Source organism: Osmerus eperlanus, chromosome 1 (genome assembly GCF_963692335.1).
Source record: "Osmerus eperlanus chromosome 1, fOsmEpe2.1, whole genome shotgun sequence".
NCBI classification, from domain to species: Eukaryota; Metazoa; Chordata; class Actinopteri; order Osmeriformes; family Osmeridae; genus Osmerus; species Osmerus eperlanus.
Genome location: NC_085018.1, coordinates 17,302,327 through 17,319,940, shown reverse-complemented (window position 1 = coordinate 17,319,940; position 17,614 = coordinate 17,302,327). Strand labels below are relative to the sequence as shown.

Here is a 17,614-nt window from a genome sequence, read left to right as displayed (position 1 = left end):
CCCCAGTCAGTGTAGAAAACAGGAAATCTGAATGTAGCTAGCAGGTGGTTGGTGGGCTGGCAGTATTGGGCCATGCACAGCCATTTGCCTCGATTTGGATTTACAGCAACTCCCAGACGTTTACAAGCAGAGTGACTGATTAGAGGGTATAAGGATGTTAGTTGGATCAATGTCTATTCACCCTATTTTAGAGGCAGAACCGTGATACTCTTAACTCTGGTTCTGTAGCTGGAACAATGTAAATCCTAGACCACCACAGCCAGTTGAAATCATCAAAACGTGCTGAAAGCTTCCACACTACTTACTATATCACAACACCATCCACTATCAGTTGACTGGGCAAGCTCAGATGTGCAGAACGTGGGCACTGAGGCGTAGACTGGCATGCAAAGAAGAAGGTGTGTTTGAAAGGGGGGCAGACAATCAGACAGACAACCCCACACTCATTTAAACTTAGACTCTGGTTGTGCTCAGTAGTACTTTATCCACCCCCTGCCCCCACCCATAACAGCTTTCGCTTCCTGTTTATTTTCAAATGGGGTGGAAACATGCTGTGTGTATTTTCCTCTCTCTCCTCCTCTCTCTCTCTCTCTCTCTCTCTCTGTCTCTCTCTCTCTCTCTCTCTCTCCATTACTTTCCCCGTTCTGTCTTTTATTTTTGCTTGATTTCTGATGCTCTCACTTTCTCTCTCACTCTCTCTCGCTCTGCTGTCTATCTTTCTTTCCTCTACGTCCCTGACCCTATGTGTTTTTATCCTCTCTCCCATTCCTACAGTATCTCATCCCTTCTTCCCTCCATCCATCTTTATCTGGGTGATACGAAGACTCCTAAGTAGCTCGCCTCTCAGCATCGCTGGGCTAGGTAAAACTGAGCCGCCCACCTCACACACACACACACACTCCAGACTTTTGCTTCTAGCCTCAGTCACTCATATTCATGACATTTCACCATTAGATGTTTACATGTACGTTTTTATTGAAAGAATCTGCAAAACAATCTGACCGAACCTTCTATGCTCCGAACAGGCTCAGCTTCAACTAAACAAAGCTGTTTGGTTTATTCGCAAACCTAAGAATTAGAGTACAGGCTAGCATAGCCCACCATCATTAGTGGTGTGGGCTATTTCTGCCAGGAATGTTGGACACCAGTTATATATTAGTCATAATGACAGTGTAATCCTGGGGAGGGTCCTTCACCTCTCATGAAGTACACACACATACACACACAAGCACACTCCGGCTCCTTACTAGTGCTGTTTGTTCTCTGCTGGAGAAAGGGGTAACATGGTGTCTTCTCTCCTGCTCTCCCTCACCGCCTCTCTCTCTCTCTCTCTCTCTCTCTCTCTCTCTCTCTCTCTCTCTCTCTCTCTCTCTCTCTCTCTCTCTCTCTCTCCTCTCTCTCTCTCTCTCTCTCTCTCTCTCTCTCTCTCTCTCTCTCTCTCTCTCTCTCTCTCTCTCTCTCTCTCTCTCTCTCTCTCTCTCTCTCTCTCTCTCTCTCTCTCTCTCTCTCTCTCTCTCTCTCTTCCCCATCTAAAAGGGCTCTCAGTGTGGGAGAGAGCACCAAACTGAGGCCTCACAGAGAAACCACATAATTACAAATCACAATAAAGCCCTCAGTGCTGTGTCCTTGCCAGCCAGCTCAGCTGCATCCAGCTATGCTACTGCTCCAGAGAAACCCCCCCCCCCCCCTTCTCGAGCTCTCCCTGTCTCAATCTCGTTTTCTCCAGAACCACAGAACTGCATGCATTCATCCTCTTTTATGCAACTATCCCTCTCTCCTTTCTCTGTCATCCATCCTCTGTTCTCCCTCTCTACTATTCTCTCCTATCTGCCGTCTCTCTTCTTCTATCTCTCTAACCCCCCCCCTCGCCTCTCTTTCTCTCCCATGTCCTCTCAAGTCGAGCCAAGGCTGGTGTCTCTTCATATCTGTGGCCAAAGTCAGATTACTGCCCATATGGGACTCATTGGTCTAAATCTAACTAGGCTCTGTCCTGCTAGGCTCTAACTAGACTCAGAGCTCTTCAAAATAAAGAGGATGAATAGTGGTGTTCATCTATTACAGTTTTTCACAATTGCTAAAACACATTCTTGAAACAGTCACCCATTTTCTCAAAACTGTAAACACAAAACCTCATCTTCAAGCACTATTTACAAAACCTCTGAATCCACATTTTTACGTAACCTCAAAACAAATTTCATATGTATCCGTCATTGTCTTTTGATGAACGACAACATGTTCTATCATAGTAGCTCAAAATGTATCAGAAATTACTACTCTGCTTTGCTCTTTGCAATTTTTTTTTGTTCTTTCTCCTCCTTGTACCCCTATACAGTACTGTACCCTGCATCTCACTACTCACAACTCACTCTTGTTCTTTGTTGATATGAACCTGCAACCAGTCAAAATCTATTGAGCAGTCAGTACTGTTACTGTAACAAATGGAAAGCACAATGTTCAGGGCCATACAATTTGTTCATTGTACAGTATACAGCCTACAATGCACTGTACTACAGTATACAATACTACAGTAAAAGGGACAAAAATCTAAGGAGTAAACATGTGATCAATGTGCTTCTTCTTGTCTTTGGGCTGGGTCAGGCCAGAGCACTTTGTCGACATCACAAGCAATATTTTCCCATCTTCAACAACCTGTTTGCTCTCTGAACTGGCTTATATTGGTTGTGTCACATCATTTGAAACAAGTTAAATCAATTTTGAGTGGTTGTGTTTTGTCAATGACATGTTTTCTCTATTTGTATTTGATTGTTGCCATTTGTGTTTACCAGTATGGATGACATGTGCATTAGAGTGCAGAATGTGTTTTGAGAATGAGAATGTGTTTAGAGTTTTGCTGAAAAGTCTATGTGAGATCTGCAAATTGTGTTTTACCATGTGAAATGGTTTAAGGTATTGACAACAGACTGCACAATTAGCTACATGAGTTCAGGCAACTGAGAACTTTGTTCAGCCAATGGGTTTTAGTGTTTTAGCAATTCAGAAAAACGGTATTATTCTTAATACTATTACTATACCATTCTTCTTATCTACTCTACTCCTTTCTTCTCTTCTCCTCCCCTCCTTCCCTTAAGTCTACCCCTACTTCCCTCCACCAGCTAATCTCAGCCCTTGTTTTCTCACCCACACCAAATGAAGTGGTGTTCAATCAACCCATAAAGCAGCAGTCACTCTCTTCATCTCTCTGCTGCTGCCCTATTGGACTGGAGCAGGCCAGTAATCTGTTCTCTAATCACCATCTTCACTGTCCTCACCAGCACACAGGCCACATTAGGTGAACAGAAATCCAGGATAGTAAATGGATAGTTACACACACACACACACACATACATACTCTGCTGTGACATGACTTATTGAGACAGCAGGGTAGTCAACCACAGAAAGCACATGGAACTAGAAACCTCTAAATCCACCTTATCAGGACCTTATCAGTCCTGTACACAGCTTCACTCAACATCTCAAACTGGTTTCACTTGTATTCACAGAACACACACACACACATACACACAATGACCTAACGTCTAGCACACTGCCAAAGACTATTTGTCCTCAAAGAGCCTTTATGCTGTCTTTACTGTAACCTGTTGCTTCAATCATTTCGCAGGAACTCCAACTGAACCAAACTGCGTCATTGGAGTCCCTTTCACAAACATGCAAGCACATGCTTCAGGATTTTGGGAGAGTCTCTGCATGCCTTGAAGGGAAGGTCCTGCAAGAATGCAGCTTCATTAGCCAGGAGGCTAGACAGTGTATTCGGTCAGACAGTATTAGAGCCTTAAACCAAACATGAGACTCTAGGATATTTTCAAAATCAGGGGCAACCGAGTTCTGAAGAAACATTCTTGTCATTGCTTGAGGCCAGAAAGACGATGATCAATATAAATGAAATGAATTATCTCCTACAAAAACACATTTTCATCATGGGTATGGCTTTGAGACATACAACTTCAAACACTGCCTCACTAATTTATCGCAGCACCAACTTTATTTAAACATAGGGCTAATCAATTATGATAACCTTCTAATGAAAAGGTTATGCAAGTTATTTTAGCCAAGACAGTGCTAGGTAGCTGAGTTTTAATTACAAATTGTCTTTGCTACACTATTTAGATGTGTATCTTTTCACTCACTACTCCCACTTTCTAACAATCCCAATGGCCCACTCTTATTATTCTACTCTCATACTTGGAGAAGCTATGCAAAACGCACCTGAGGTGGCATGATGATAAATATCAACCGGCGTGCTTCTTGACAGCTGTGGGAGTAAAGAGTGTTAGCAAAAGTAATCTGTGCCCTCAGCAGCCAGCCATTCATAAAGTAATGTTGAAGTGTAACAGATGGAGCTTCTCCAATGGCAATAAGAGTTCAATTACACTAACAGCAGTTAGCAGGTAGCAGTCAGTATCAGACAGACAAAGCTCCACCCCTGGTTGGACACAGACACATGGGGTCAGCCAAGGAGCTACCGAAAGAGGACTGTTATATTACATTTCCATGCTTGTTACCTTAAATTCAACCCAGAACTGTAATTTAGGTCTGAATGATGAGCAGAACTGAGGTGAGACTCAAACCCTTATGTGCTCTTCTGGTACCGGTGGATATTCTAAATACTGAATTCATTGAATAATTGGGTTAACTGTGATTTGAGGCGTGGTTAATGAGACTGGCTGACCAGTGGGGGGCATAGAAAGGCTGCCTGAGCACTGCATCATCCTGTCCAGCAATGTGTGTGTGTGCTTCTTTCATGGCTGCTCTTTGACTTGATTGTGAGAGAACAGCTAAGTGTTCCCCGTAGCCATGGCCAGACAATACAGAATCCTGTCCTCCTACACGTTTTACGTAAGATGACCTACTGAAATGATGAGGAACATGCTAAAGGAGTTGCTAGCCTTGAGTCAGGTCACTGTGGTTCACAACACAGCACATCAGGCACATAGGCACAACAGGGCCATAAGACACATCAAACACACTCACATAGTACTGTGCGAGGCAAAGCACACTCTTTTCTGGGCATTTTGGAAATCAGTCACTCAAAAACTTAGGAGAGGTACAAGCTGTAGCAGATAGAGATAGGGTTGTGGGCAGTGGAACACATGTATCCTTAACCTGTCTACTGTACTTCAGTCAATCCTCTCATCAATCTCTTTCTACACTCTTATTCTGCTCGCTCTAATTGGCTTTGGGACGCAGGGTCCGGAGTGAAAGACCAAAAGGAGGAAAGGTCAAATAATGACATGGCAGAGTGTCTGCAAGTTATTGTATGTGTGTGTGTCAGAGGGAGAAAGAGAGAGAGACAGAGAGGGAGGGAGAAATGGAGAGAGAGAAAGTAGGGAAACACTGAAGCTGTACAAAGAGTACAAGAGGAAAAGAAAGATGCAGAGGATTGGAAAAAGATAGTGATAAGGAGAGGGAGAGTGTGAGAGTCAAAAAGAGAGTGTAGTATGTCTGTTGTAAGGAAGGCTACTTTATATTTGGCCAGACTTTTGGTAGGCCACAGCTGCTCCTAACAGCCAGTGTGGCAGAAGCCTCAGCTGGGGAAATAAGGATAATTGCAAAGTGAAGCATGACCTTGTGCCCTGCTCAAACTGGTTGAAATGTTTAGTTACAATAGACAGATTCATTTGGCACTGCATGTTGTTCCCAGTATTTTTTTATATAGCTGCATTTGGTGTTAAACAAGTAGCTTGGCACACTTGCCAAGTAGACATCCCACTGCTCACTGCTAGTCCAACCCACACCCTTCACCAGGGAGCACCTTTCAACTGTCACTGTTTAGTGATATTTACCTGACTTAACTACAACCACAAAACATCTCTTTAACTATTGTATTACCATGCAAATAGTGGTTGTGAAACAACAAAGAAAGAGTGAATAGACAGATAGACCACAACACTACTGTGTTTTGGTAACACAGTAGACATCTGGATGGACGGGTGGCCGGCACTAGCGCAGAGTATTCAGTAAGAGAACTTGTAACTATGATTCATGGTGTGATTCAAGGTGGAGAAGGAGATCCAATGACAAGGCAGTGTTGATCAAATTTCAAAGGACCTTGGATATTGGGAACAGATAAAGTGATTCTTCAGGGAACACTGTCGCTGTTGCGACCTCTTCACCTCGTATCTATGGCTACTGAGGGCTGCATCAGGTTTCAGTTAAAACACAGAAACCCTGGGCTGTGTAGGTCCAGAAAGAGGTGAAGGGGGAGGTGACCCCACACTGAGAGCACTAATACAGCACTACACCCCTCTTCTCTCTTCTCCCAGACTCTGTCTGGGTGGCACTGGCTACAACTCCTCTGAGAGCCCCCTGCCAGCCAGCATGTGTGATTAAAGCCATCCTGGGAGGACAGATGATCGAAGTTGATAAGAACACAGCAGCAGGGTCAGCCTCTTTCTCTCCCCCGCTCCTCAGAGAGCTCTCGCAACTCAGGTAACTACACATCCCTATTCTGCATCTCATCACCTCCCGATTCACGCTTCTGCCAATGTAAGGTATATATACTGGAGGTGTGACTATGTGTAGAGATGAGGAGGGGCCTTAGTGAGAGGAGGAAACATGAGGAGAGGCACCTCAGAGCCGGCTTGTCCTCTCCTGCCTCTTGAGCCCAGATGCAGAGTACCGGTAGGTGTTGACCGCAGAGGCGTTGTTAGACATAAAACTCTACGGGGGCACAGTCCCCTATTCATATTCCTTTTTTTTCAGTTTGCTGCGCACAATGCACTACAAAATGCGCTATAAGATCTCCCCTTGCTTAACCCACTGTCTACAACAGTTCAGGGACGTAAGTTTGATATCAGCTTTGCCAGGGACATCAATAGTTAATGCCAGCGCGCAAAAAAAAATCTCTATCATTTGAGTGCAAATATTGTTTGAGCTTCATGTAATATTGTTTTTATGTTTTAGTCAAATTATAATGATCGGTAGGCCTATCATTTAGAAACTTTCTTTAGTTTTGTAATGTTTTCTTAGCCGACCTCAATTCTGACTTGTGTGCCGAGTCCGACACCTGGACTTCTGTGTGCGTGCTGCTGTGGCTATTTGGCAAACTCAGAGCGCCCTGACATGGAATTCTGCGGGCCTCTGGGATTATCAATCTAAATTAATGCACTGACTAATAAAGTCAATTGTTAAAACTAAAACTTTTGATTTTACTGGGGCACAGCAGATTTATACTGGGGCACGTGCCCCAGTAAAAAGGGTCTAACAACGCCCCTGGTTGACCGCATGGTCAGGTGACACTCTGGCCTCACTTCACAGACCATGTGTGAGGAACTCCACCGCTCTGGATCACTAGCATCACCCACCCGACACATCGTTCAACTATACAACTCACACACACACACGTGCAAATACAGACACACACACCTTCTTAAATATACAAATACACACACCTGATATAGAACAGCCCTGCCCTGGCTGGGACACATGGGCCAGGGTTCTCTCCATGGGGCCTCCCACACAGCCCTGCTGTTTTACCAGCTGCTTTTATGGGGTGGAAAACAAAATAGCTAAGTACAAAAACTCATTATGGTCCCACATTCTTCCCAAAACCTTTTCATAGCCTGAGGTGGGGGAAGGGCAGGGGGCTTTTAACAACACGACTAAGCACCAATTATGAAAATCACAATTGTAAGAGCTGTTTTACTGTTATTAGAGGCCTCACTTATCTCAAATACTATTCTGGGCTAGTAACCAACCGCATTGTTGTGATTTGCACTTGTATAAGAGAGGCTACTTCTGCAATGTGAAAACTATGACAGAGATTGGCAGCCAGCGACACATTGAAACCGTGGTGCTTCTTCCAGGAAATACACCATTCATTCACAAGGCAGCAAAAAGGGGGGGGGGGGGGGGGGGGCGGTGAAACAATTAATGTGTAAGGCCAAGGCAGAGGCAAGCAGCTTTCCCTGCCCTCCAGGGTCAACAAGTCAGTGAGTTTTTCCAGCTGTGTGTCTGGGCCACTGACCTGAAACAGTGCTCACAGATTTAGGCACATATCTAGCTAGCTAAAAAAGGAATAGAAGATAAGAGATATATGAGAGCAGAGGCGGATACATCCCCCAACTTAAGTATAAGCTTGAAATATGTCTGTGAATGGTAACCAGCCAATATGTAGCCGTACAGTCAAATCAGCCAAATGACACAGGATGGGTGTGCTAACTTCCTGAGCCAGCCGAACAAAGGATTAGCATCTAGTTCTGTTTTAGTTGTTACAGCAGCCAGCCCAAAAAGGAAGTGAGAGGCTAGGGGGGGTGATGGTTGAAACAGGAAATGACATCAACCCTCTGTTGACATGGCAATAGCCTATTCAAATTGAGAAAGGCAGGGCAGCACAGGATCTCAACTTTAGATAACCAAGAACATAATTTATTTAAATACAGAGAGAAAAAGTACCTATCATCTCTAGGTAACTTAATATCGTGCCTTTGGTTATCAACGTCTGCACCAGGCAGTCTTTCCACCAATCCTAATCAAAGGATTTAGAAGAGCCAAGGAAGAGAAACATGAGTTGCTTGAGCAAATGGTTGGAAGCTTAATTTCCTCTTCATATTTGCAACCATGAAATAGTCTGGTATCCAGGGAGGGTCTAAATGCAGACAGCTAGCTCTGGTTAATTTTGGAAGGTGAACAGTGTTTTGACGTAGGAAGTAATTTGTCAGCAGGAATTCCCTATTCCATTTCAATCAAAATGTCTCATTTTGAGGACAGTAATTTGATTTACTGCAGCCTATTTTGTGCCTTTTTATTAATAATGAAGATGAAGTAATCTAGCAGCAATGGTGTGTAGAATGTATTAGTGTGTGTGTGTATTCATCCAAATGTCAAACTGAATAGTTATGGCTTGTGTCAGTGCTTATCTACAGCCTTGCAATCCTATCACAACAAATCTACCTTTCAATTACAGTCTTGGCATCTGCAGTCTTTATCTAAAACTGTGGTGGCCTGGCCTCAGTTTTATCAGAAGAAACACAAAAGTTAGATGGAGAAATGACGTGTTGCTACGGTTCATTCATAGAGACCCCTGGATGTCATATTGAACAGCTAACAGAAACTAAGAGACACTTATACAGTGATAATATACCTGTACCTTGCAGATTAGAATACAAACAGGCCATGCACCACAGGGGCAGCGGAGAGGACTAAAGGCAGCACCACCCTATCTCCTTAGGAGAAAGCTACGCCTTCTTCCTGTACGGCTTCTAGCAGGCTGACTACTGTATCTCCAAACTCACACACTCAACCTGCAGCGCTCTTCAGATCAATAGAGCAGAGCCATAAAGCTAGAGAAGCTTCCAAACACAAGTTCTCTAACAGGGAGATCGGAGAGAAAAGGCATGTTTCAAGAAGACAGATACACCCATGAAAGGGCCCTAGTAATAATCATGTCCAAGGGGGAAGGAAGAGAGGGAGAGACTTGGAGAGATGAGATTAGGGCTTAGCTGTGAACAATGGGAAGCAGTGAGGGAAATGTTTTACTTAAAGAGTTAAACACAGTTCCATCTCTAGACCAAACCCTGCTGGGCTCGTCTCCTACAACACATTTTCCTCTCCAATTCTATTTTTTCTTCCCCCCAACCCACACACATCTTTAATGCTTCAACTCCGACCCTGCCATTTATGTCTGACCTGTCGGCTCTCTGGGTGGTGGTGGGGGGGGGGGCAAGTTTGACATCAGAGTGCAGAACCTGCCATTTGGGGTCAGTCTCTTTGCTCTTCTTCACATCCAGATTTGGAGAGGCAGAGCGACTGTAAAGAGAATGTGTCAGCGAGGGAAGCCAAGAGCACGTCACCGTCACGTAGAGCTTCAACTGCAGGTCGGCAGGATAACCCCACGAGAGGGGGCATGCGAAGCAAACACTATGACTGGAGGGTCTGATGATGTCATGGGTGGACACTGAAAGAGAGCTGCTATCCTGTGGTAAACCTGGAGACGGACAAGCTGATGAATGGCCAACTTGGAGTAATGATGGGGGGTTGGGTAAGCCGTTGGGGACTTGGGAAATGGTTTAAAGTGGTTTGTGTGTATATGTACGGTTGAGGAGGGGTGGGGGGGTGGGAGGGGTGTAATTGAAAAAGGTTTCTCTAGACCTTGGGGCACAAAATGACAGAATGAGGAAGAACAGGGTAGCTGTATTATGTATGGCTAAATCTGGGACATTTACATTATGGACCCAAGTGCTCGTGTTAATACATGTGCATTGTCCCTTCTTAAATAAAATAAACATACATTTGTGATGCTTACAGTGAAAATCTCTCCCCCTCTTTATTTATTTGTATCTCTCTCACACACACACATACTGTACCAACAGCTTGCAGAAGACCAATATTCTGCACATCTCACTTTCCTCCAACACTATCAGAGGTAGAAAGGTTTCTGCCAAATGGGCCTTGTCATGTTTCCTTGCCTACTACTGATGGTACTATTACTACAACTGCTACTAATGCTACAAATGCTACTAATGCTGCTAATGCTGCTAATGCTACTAATGCTACTAATGCTACTAATGCTACTTCTACTACACACAACACAACCACTCACCAAGGGGAAGGAAACTACTTGGACAGAAAAGACGAGATCAGGAATGAACCATGAACAATAGACAGCTGTGCGAGAGAGACTAGGCTGGGCATCCAAGAGATCCAGTCGTGCATTACATAACCTTTATGTTATCAGAACAGTGTTACAATCAACCTCATACTGCAGCTCACTTGAACCGGAGTTATTGTCTGACAAACATGGATGGATTTTTGGTGTAATCTGTATGTGAGTCTGACTCGTTTTGAGGCTAAATATTTATATAACACAATGGGTGATGTGTGGTGCCACAGGTGGGCTCTCAGATGTCAGTGTGACACCTTCACACCTTCACACACACACACACACACACACACACGTGTGTGTCAGCGGGAAAGGTCAACCTGACCCTGTCCATCCAGAGAAGCCAGGCACTGGATAATCATTGTACTGTAATTAAAGCAGTATTATGAAAGCCGCTATAATGATGGGGGAAAACTCTTGAATGGCCCATCATGGCCACTCTGACAGTAGGTTATGGAACATGTCTCCTAAGGTAAATGCCTCACTACACCAATTCCACTGTATTATTATGATTATTATTATTATCAATTCAACCGTAATCATTTCATAGGAAAATGTAATCTTGGCTGCCCCGGGGCATATAACATGGAGGGCTCAGTCACCACCAATACGTTATTCAGGGTCAGAATGAAATCCCCTTTCCAGTAAAAGTAAGGACCGGTTTAACAGATGAAACAGGTGACTGCAGGCTAAGGTCAAGGAGAGGTCAGGAACCATGCTGGTATACGTAGATTGGAGCTTATGTCACCCAGTTGATCAGGTTTAAATCTCAGCTTTGTGTCAGTCATTAGCGGCCCCTTTTCTCTCTGACGAACAGTACTGGTCCCACAATATCAGAAACAGACTCAATCAGAGGAAAAATTATAAATAATAATAATTATTGTATTATCCTTCAAGAACAACTATACTCTATGAAAAGGTATTTGAGTGAGAATGGGGATGTGGCTACTGTGCTGGGAAAATCATTACATTGAGGTTACATTAACCATAATTTAATTACATAGCAAAACCCATACGGTTAAATAAGAACTTTTATGGAGTTACACTTCGTTACGGTTACAAGTGATTATACAAAAGTGAAACTTGGGTGTGGTTGGGTTATCCAGGGGTAAGTGGATGTTAAGTTAACACAGATTTTGCTTTAGTAACACCACCTTTAACTGTGGCTTTACAAAACCCACTTCCCCCATCCACCCCTGCCCCATACTGTGCATTCTTACATTTTTGTGAAAACCGAATCCACTAACACTTAATACCGTTGAATTACATAGCAATTCCTATGTACCTACATGTTTTTTACGATCGGTATTGTTATATAATTACATGGTAGGTCATGTAACCTTAATGTAAAGTGGTGTTGCTATGTTGGAAAAAAAACTAGCTGCCGGTGGGGATGGGGCAAGGGGGGGGGGGGGGGCAGACCATATAGAACAGTCTGACTTTGAGCGCTGAATCTTTAATGGATGTAACGAGTTGAGCATTCAGAGGCTGTCATAAATCTGTCAAACTCAAGAACATTCTAAGATGTCTTTATGCACAGTGGGTGGCTAACTCAAGCAGAGTTCATAGAAATAGAATGTGCCTGTGCATGAAAGTGAGGGTGAGATGTCATGCAAGCAGGTTGCTCAAGGTTGGCAAACCTGCATACCTGTATAACATTAGTCAGTTTTGTTTTAAGCAATATTTTTTTTTAGAAGTTTAACCTTCACGGCAATGTGGACTGATTTCCAAGTATTTCTGTGTCACTGCGTTTCTCCCGGATTTGTAAGGTTCACCAATCCAGTTTTGATTGGTTGCTCTCTTTATTTACCCATATCAAGGTAAGTCAGCCTGGCCGTGTATGGCTGCTGGAACAATGTGCTGCAGGTCATTGACTCACATTAGTTACAGCAGGTACGTTATCTAATGGTGGAGTTGAGGGCAGCCTCGATGCTAAACAGCTGGGCTTCAGGTTTATTTCAACGTCCCTGATCACTGGTCTTCAGATATCCAGGATCACTTCACTGGAATAGACACGCTCTAGTTCCATCAACTTGGCCAGGCTAAAGTGTGAATTGTGGGGTATTCTGTCCTGATTCCTCAGACACTGCGATGATGTGTAAAGGAAGGGTATAAGGTTTGGTGTCATATGTCTGCCTTGAGGTTAGGAAAATCCCAACTTATTTGTGTGACATTGTGCTTACACTCTCTCTCTCTATACACATAAGCAACAGGGTTCTCTGAAAGCATTTTTTTTTCCAAATACCAATACAATACTTACAAGCCTTCTATAAACAGACCTTCAGCTTTAAAACCATCAAGCTCTTATTGTAAACGTTCTTCAATGATGTAATGTGCTCTTTACTGTTGTACTGTTTGGGACAATTAGGAATAAAACAGCCTTGGGCAATACTGTCTTCCACAACACTGGCCTGATTTTGTTACATAGCTGCCATGTTGGATGTTTCTCTAACTTTATCAAAACAAACCAGACAGATGAGGAAGACGTCTAATAAGTCCTTTGCCAGTAGTCTAACTCAAATAGGGTGCACAAAATAATGATTTAGATTATAACGCTTTATATATCCATACAATTATAGTTCCCAATCTACACAATATTTTTGTGCATTCATTTTTTGCCAAGATGCTGTAAATGAATGTATATGAATGCCTCAGACCAGTTGTATATATGTGTATAGAGAGGAGTCGATAGGTTGTGAATCGTACAGGCATGTCCACCTCAAACAGCCTCTCCTTTACACAGTTCTTGTAACTTGTATTGGTGAAACTTAAGTACAAAAAAACTTCAGAATAGGGTAATTAAACAAGTGTGTCAGATTGAGGCACCAGGTTAGAGAAAGGAGGGAATTACATGTTGTTCAGTCTCAGATGTGAAAAGAAAGCCGTTGAAAGTGTGCGTCCTGTGTGCTTGCTGTTAAAGAACACCTGAGCCCCCAGCCACAGGTACAGTATGAATTCCTTTCTGTTGCATTAACCTGGTTGTGGGAAGTGTTTTGCTAACAAGGACTGGAATGATGACACTCATCAGGCAGTTACTATTTGGCCTTACTGTAAGTTAACAAGGCTAGAATCATCATATTAAAAATCATGTTTTGGCATGTTGTTACTAAGAGGGTAATTGCTTTGTAGTTAGCATAGCATTACAGGTAAATTGTTTCGTGACAGTGTTTTTTTCTTCATACAAAAATTCAAATCTGCAATGGGTTAAAATTGCAATAAAACAGTCACTTTTGACATAGTATACACTTGTTTTAATAACTCCATGAGAGAGCTGAGGCTGGAGCAGTAAAGGTTCTTAAGTGAGGTTGATGTGTCTGGTTAGCCTTCTCTGCTTCCTAAAAGGACCCACTACTAACAACTTTGTAGGACTAAGAGATTCATCATTTCCTTCATCGTCTCCCCCAAAATAGCAGCCAGGTCCATCCATTATCTCAGGCCCCACAGCCCCCTGCTCACGTGTGTGTGCTTCAGAGACAGAAGGAGGTTCAGATCAGAGACATGTACCACCAGCGGGCAGGTTTGTTCTTCCTGTTGTTCGGAAGAGAGGTGGTGAGGCTTTTCTCAGCTGTTCTGTTTCCACGGCAGCAGATGGAAAAACTAAAAGGGCTTTCTTGGAGGCATGATGTAGCACCTCTGGAAGGATGTCACACTCCTCCTTCCACACTCACAGTCTGAAGGCTGCAGTCTGTCTGCACACTCACAACTTCAAACTCCCACACAGAAAATCTATGATAAATAGTATGCCGTGAAGTTTTTCTTATTATTATGTTATTTAGCAATAAACCAGTTATAAACCAGTACAACATCTCACAGTCACGAAACATAAAGATTGATTAGAAGGATTCAAATAATCTTATATGGATCTAACCCCACACACACTGTAATAGTGGATATGAATTGTCTTACACCCACTCAAATAGCACAGAGAACATTTTGATTGAATGGTTAATCAGAATCAGAATTGTGTTTAATGGCCAAGTAAGTGTTCACAAATAATGAATTTACTTTGGTGGGCAGGTGCATACAGTAAACATAATAAACATATTGAAACCCTAAAATCTTAAAGTGTGTGTGCTATCCATACATATACAATATTAAAATGTTAAAATGTAGAAAAATGTACAACAAAATACTGACAGTACACAATATAAAATATAAACTAAAACTACAAATATGAGAGTGCAGTAGGGCTGTATGTGGTAAAGTGACATAGTGTCAGTGTCAGTTTGGGGCCTTGATAATAAGGCTAGTTGTGGAAGGAAAGAAACTGTTCTTATGGCATGAGGTTTTTGTCCTGATGGACCACAGCCTTCTAATGTACTTTAAAGTAAGAGTGTGTGTGTGTGTGTGTGTGTGTGTGTGTGTGTGTGTGTGTGTGTGTGTGTGTGTGTGTGTGTGTGTGTGTGTGTGTGTGTGTGTGTGTGTGTGCGTGCGTGCGTGTGTGTCACAATAAGTTCTGAAAATAGAAAACCGACCTCAGATTCCTGTCAAACAAGGGGCCAGTCCTTCAGGCCTTTCATTATCACCCGGCCAGCAAGCCAATGATTAACAATTTCCTAAGACATTACAGATCATACATAACGTGACTGTAGGTGAACTGGCTGGGAGGTAAAAAGTTGGCCAAGGGCATGAATCTATGTGTATTGATGTGTAGGATTCAAATACTCAAAAATGCAGTGTTAACCACAGGCCACCTGTTGTCTAATTACAAAACAAAGCTCCAGAATGTTTTCTTATCTAACTTATCAGTTGTGAGGAAACATTTCTAGTCATAAGCCTCTTTCCAGCCTTCAACATTTGTCTAAACTGTGCAGGGTATTTTGTTTTGGTGTCCAGGATGTGTTATTTAGGTTTTAGTGTAATCAAAACATTCCATTACTCAAACAGTTTTAGAATGAGGGGGCAAAGTACACTGGGAACTACACTAACCATGTCAGGGGCACAGAGGGTGGACCAAACCTTTGCCCTGGCACATGAGAGTGTGACCAAATGACTCATGCCAGTCCATTTTTTCTGACAAATGATATGCACAAACTGGGGCACTGGTTGGTTCAAAAACTGGTCATGCAAAAACACACACCTACACGCGTGCACGCACGCACGCACACTGCATTAAGAACTAACGTGGTTGCTGATAGATTTCCAATAGGTTAGGTAATCACCCACAAGCAATGGAACGGTTGGCTAGCTAGATACATTTGACTAATAAGACAACTTGAAATCAAAAGACGGAACTGAACACAAGTAGACCACAATAGGCGCTTAATTGCCTCAATCAATATCCATAATTACCTACAGGGCCACTTCAGGCTGAGCAAAGGCATATAAAGAGTTAATTAAATAGTTAAACCCAAAAGAATCCCAGAATCCCAATACGTTCAAATTATTTTCTTTGACTTGACACAGTACATCAAATTCCAGTGGTGTGGCCGTGGCGCACTCCAAAACATGTGCGGGCTCTGATTACAGTAGGAGTTGTGCTTGAGATGCTTGTGAAGCTATGTTGATGGAAACATCTCCTATCAACCGTAGCCTACCTCAACAACATTGTATTGCAACTATAAATGTCGCTATAGTCACATAAAGTAGCCTATCATTAGACGATTGTAAAACATTCTCGTGAAACATTGGAACATTAAGTTATCATTTTGAAATACATACCCAATAAGAGCAGTTTCACTTCTCTGGCCGCTTTGTCTCTATCTTCTCGAAGGTTTTTGTCAATCATTTTGGACCTCTCGGCCGCGGCTTTATCTTCCTGACTCACTGTACAACCCATGGTTCCAAGTGCACGCTTCAGGACTGCTGCTTTTCGTAAAATATTACAGAGAAAAATAATCTTGGCGACACTGGTGTGCCTGGAAGCTTTTATTTAAAAATAAAAGCTGTCCCTAAGCACTGGAGTTGAGAAATGCTACTTCCCCTTTGATAAAATAGATTGTAAATGTGAACATTAACGAGTCGCAAATTTCAGAACTATGACAATTTCCAAAGAATTTTCAATGGATTTCAGCGTCCAAATTTCTGCTCTTCAGTAGTAAGCTTGCCAATAGGAACAATTTAAACGCATCTGTTAGAACAAGGTCAGGAACTATAAGGAACTTTTGCGGAAAATTGTCATTAATGAATCCTCGTTCAGCTTAGCAGGTAACACCATAAGGGCCACGAACTTCAGCAAAAGTATTCCAGCTGTTAAAACTGAGCAGATCGGATTCCGATGCCAATGGCCTTTCAATTACACCACATTCACACACCTACTATGGTGCAGTAATCGGTTATCTTCTGTTTTTCAAATGTTTTAATTGAGTCCTTTATAATGTACGATTGCCGTTATGCATGATGTCCTTTCGTATAGATTTATCACGTTCGAAGCCACACCCGTAAGTTCCTTGCTGCCCGACAAGCTGGAGACAGTTCTGTCACCTCCCAGCTCAGCAGCGCCAGCTCCGTACAAAAACGCCCTCTTCGCTTGCTTTATGGGAATTGTAGTCTAGTAGGCTAGATCGCGCTCGGTCCATCACGGGAGCAAAATGAAGGAACTAACGTTTCAGACATGTAAGTTATTGACCATATTTAAAGCAAACTTTCTTGAACTAAATTTTTCTATATTGCCCTTATCTGTCTTCTTAAATGGTAGGCTACCAATCTTATAGCCTATCCTAAGCGCATGAAACTAGCCACATCCAAACACATTCCGTCAATTGTGGATTTCTGATGCCACCTTGTGGCTTCAGCTGTTATCAAGGTTATTGCTCATTTAAAATAAATAAATACATTCTTAACCTACCGGTTGTAACATATTTTCCTTTTTCAAATATTCGTGCTTTATGGATTCTACTGACTTTATTCCTAATGATCCACTATGTATACAGCCTATATAATTAGGGATATCCAAACATTGACAAAGTTTGATTTTTGGATTCCAATGTTTTGGTATATTAATTCTTATGAGTCCCAGATTTGCGAAGCACCAGCACGCTGGGCTGCAACATTAAC

At 42.7% G+C, this 17,614-nt stretch overlaps 1 protein-coding gene across 1 annotated transcript in view; it reads right to left on the bottom strand.

Moving 5' to 3' along the window:
• Positions 1–17,029, bottom strand: part of LOC134023105 (guanine nucleotide-binding protein G(i) subunit alpha-2-like) — a 48,667-nt gene extending 31,638 nt beyond the window's left edge. The window contains 1 exon segment of the mRNA XM_062464952.1: positions 16,280–17,029. Coding sequence (XP_062320936.1) covers positions 16,280–16,397 — 118 coding nt within the window. The 5' untranslated portion in view covers positions 16,398–17,029.
• Positions 17,030–17,614: the final 585 nt, after the last annotated feature.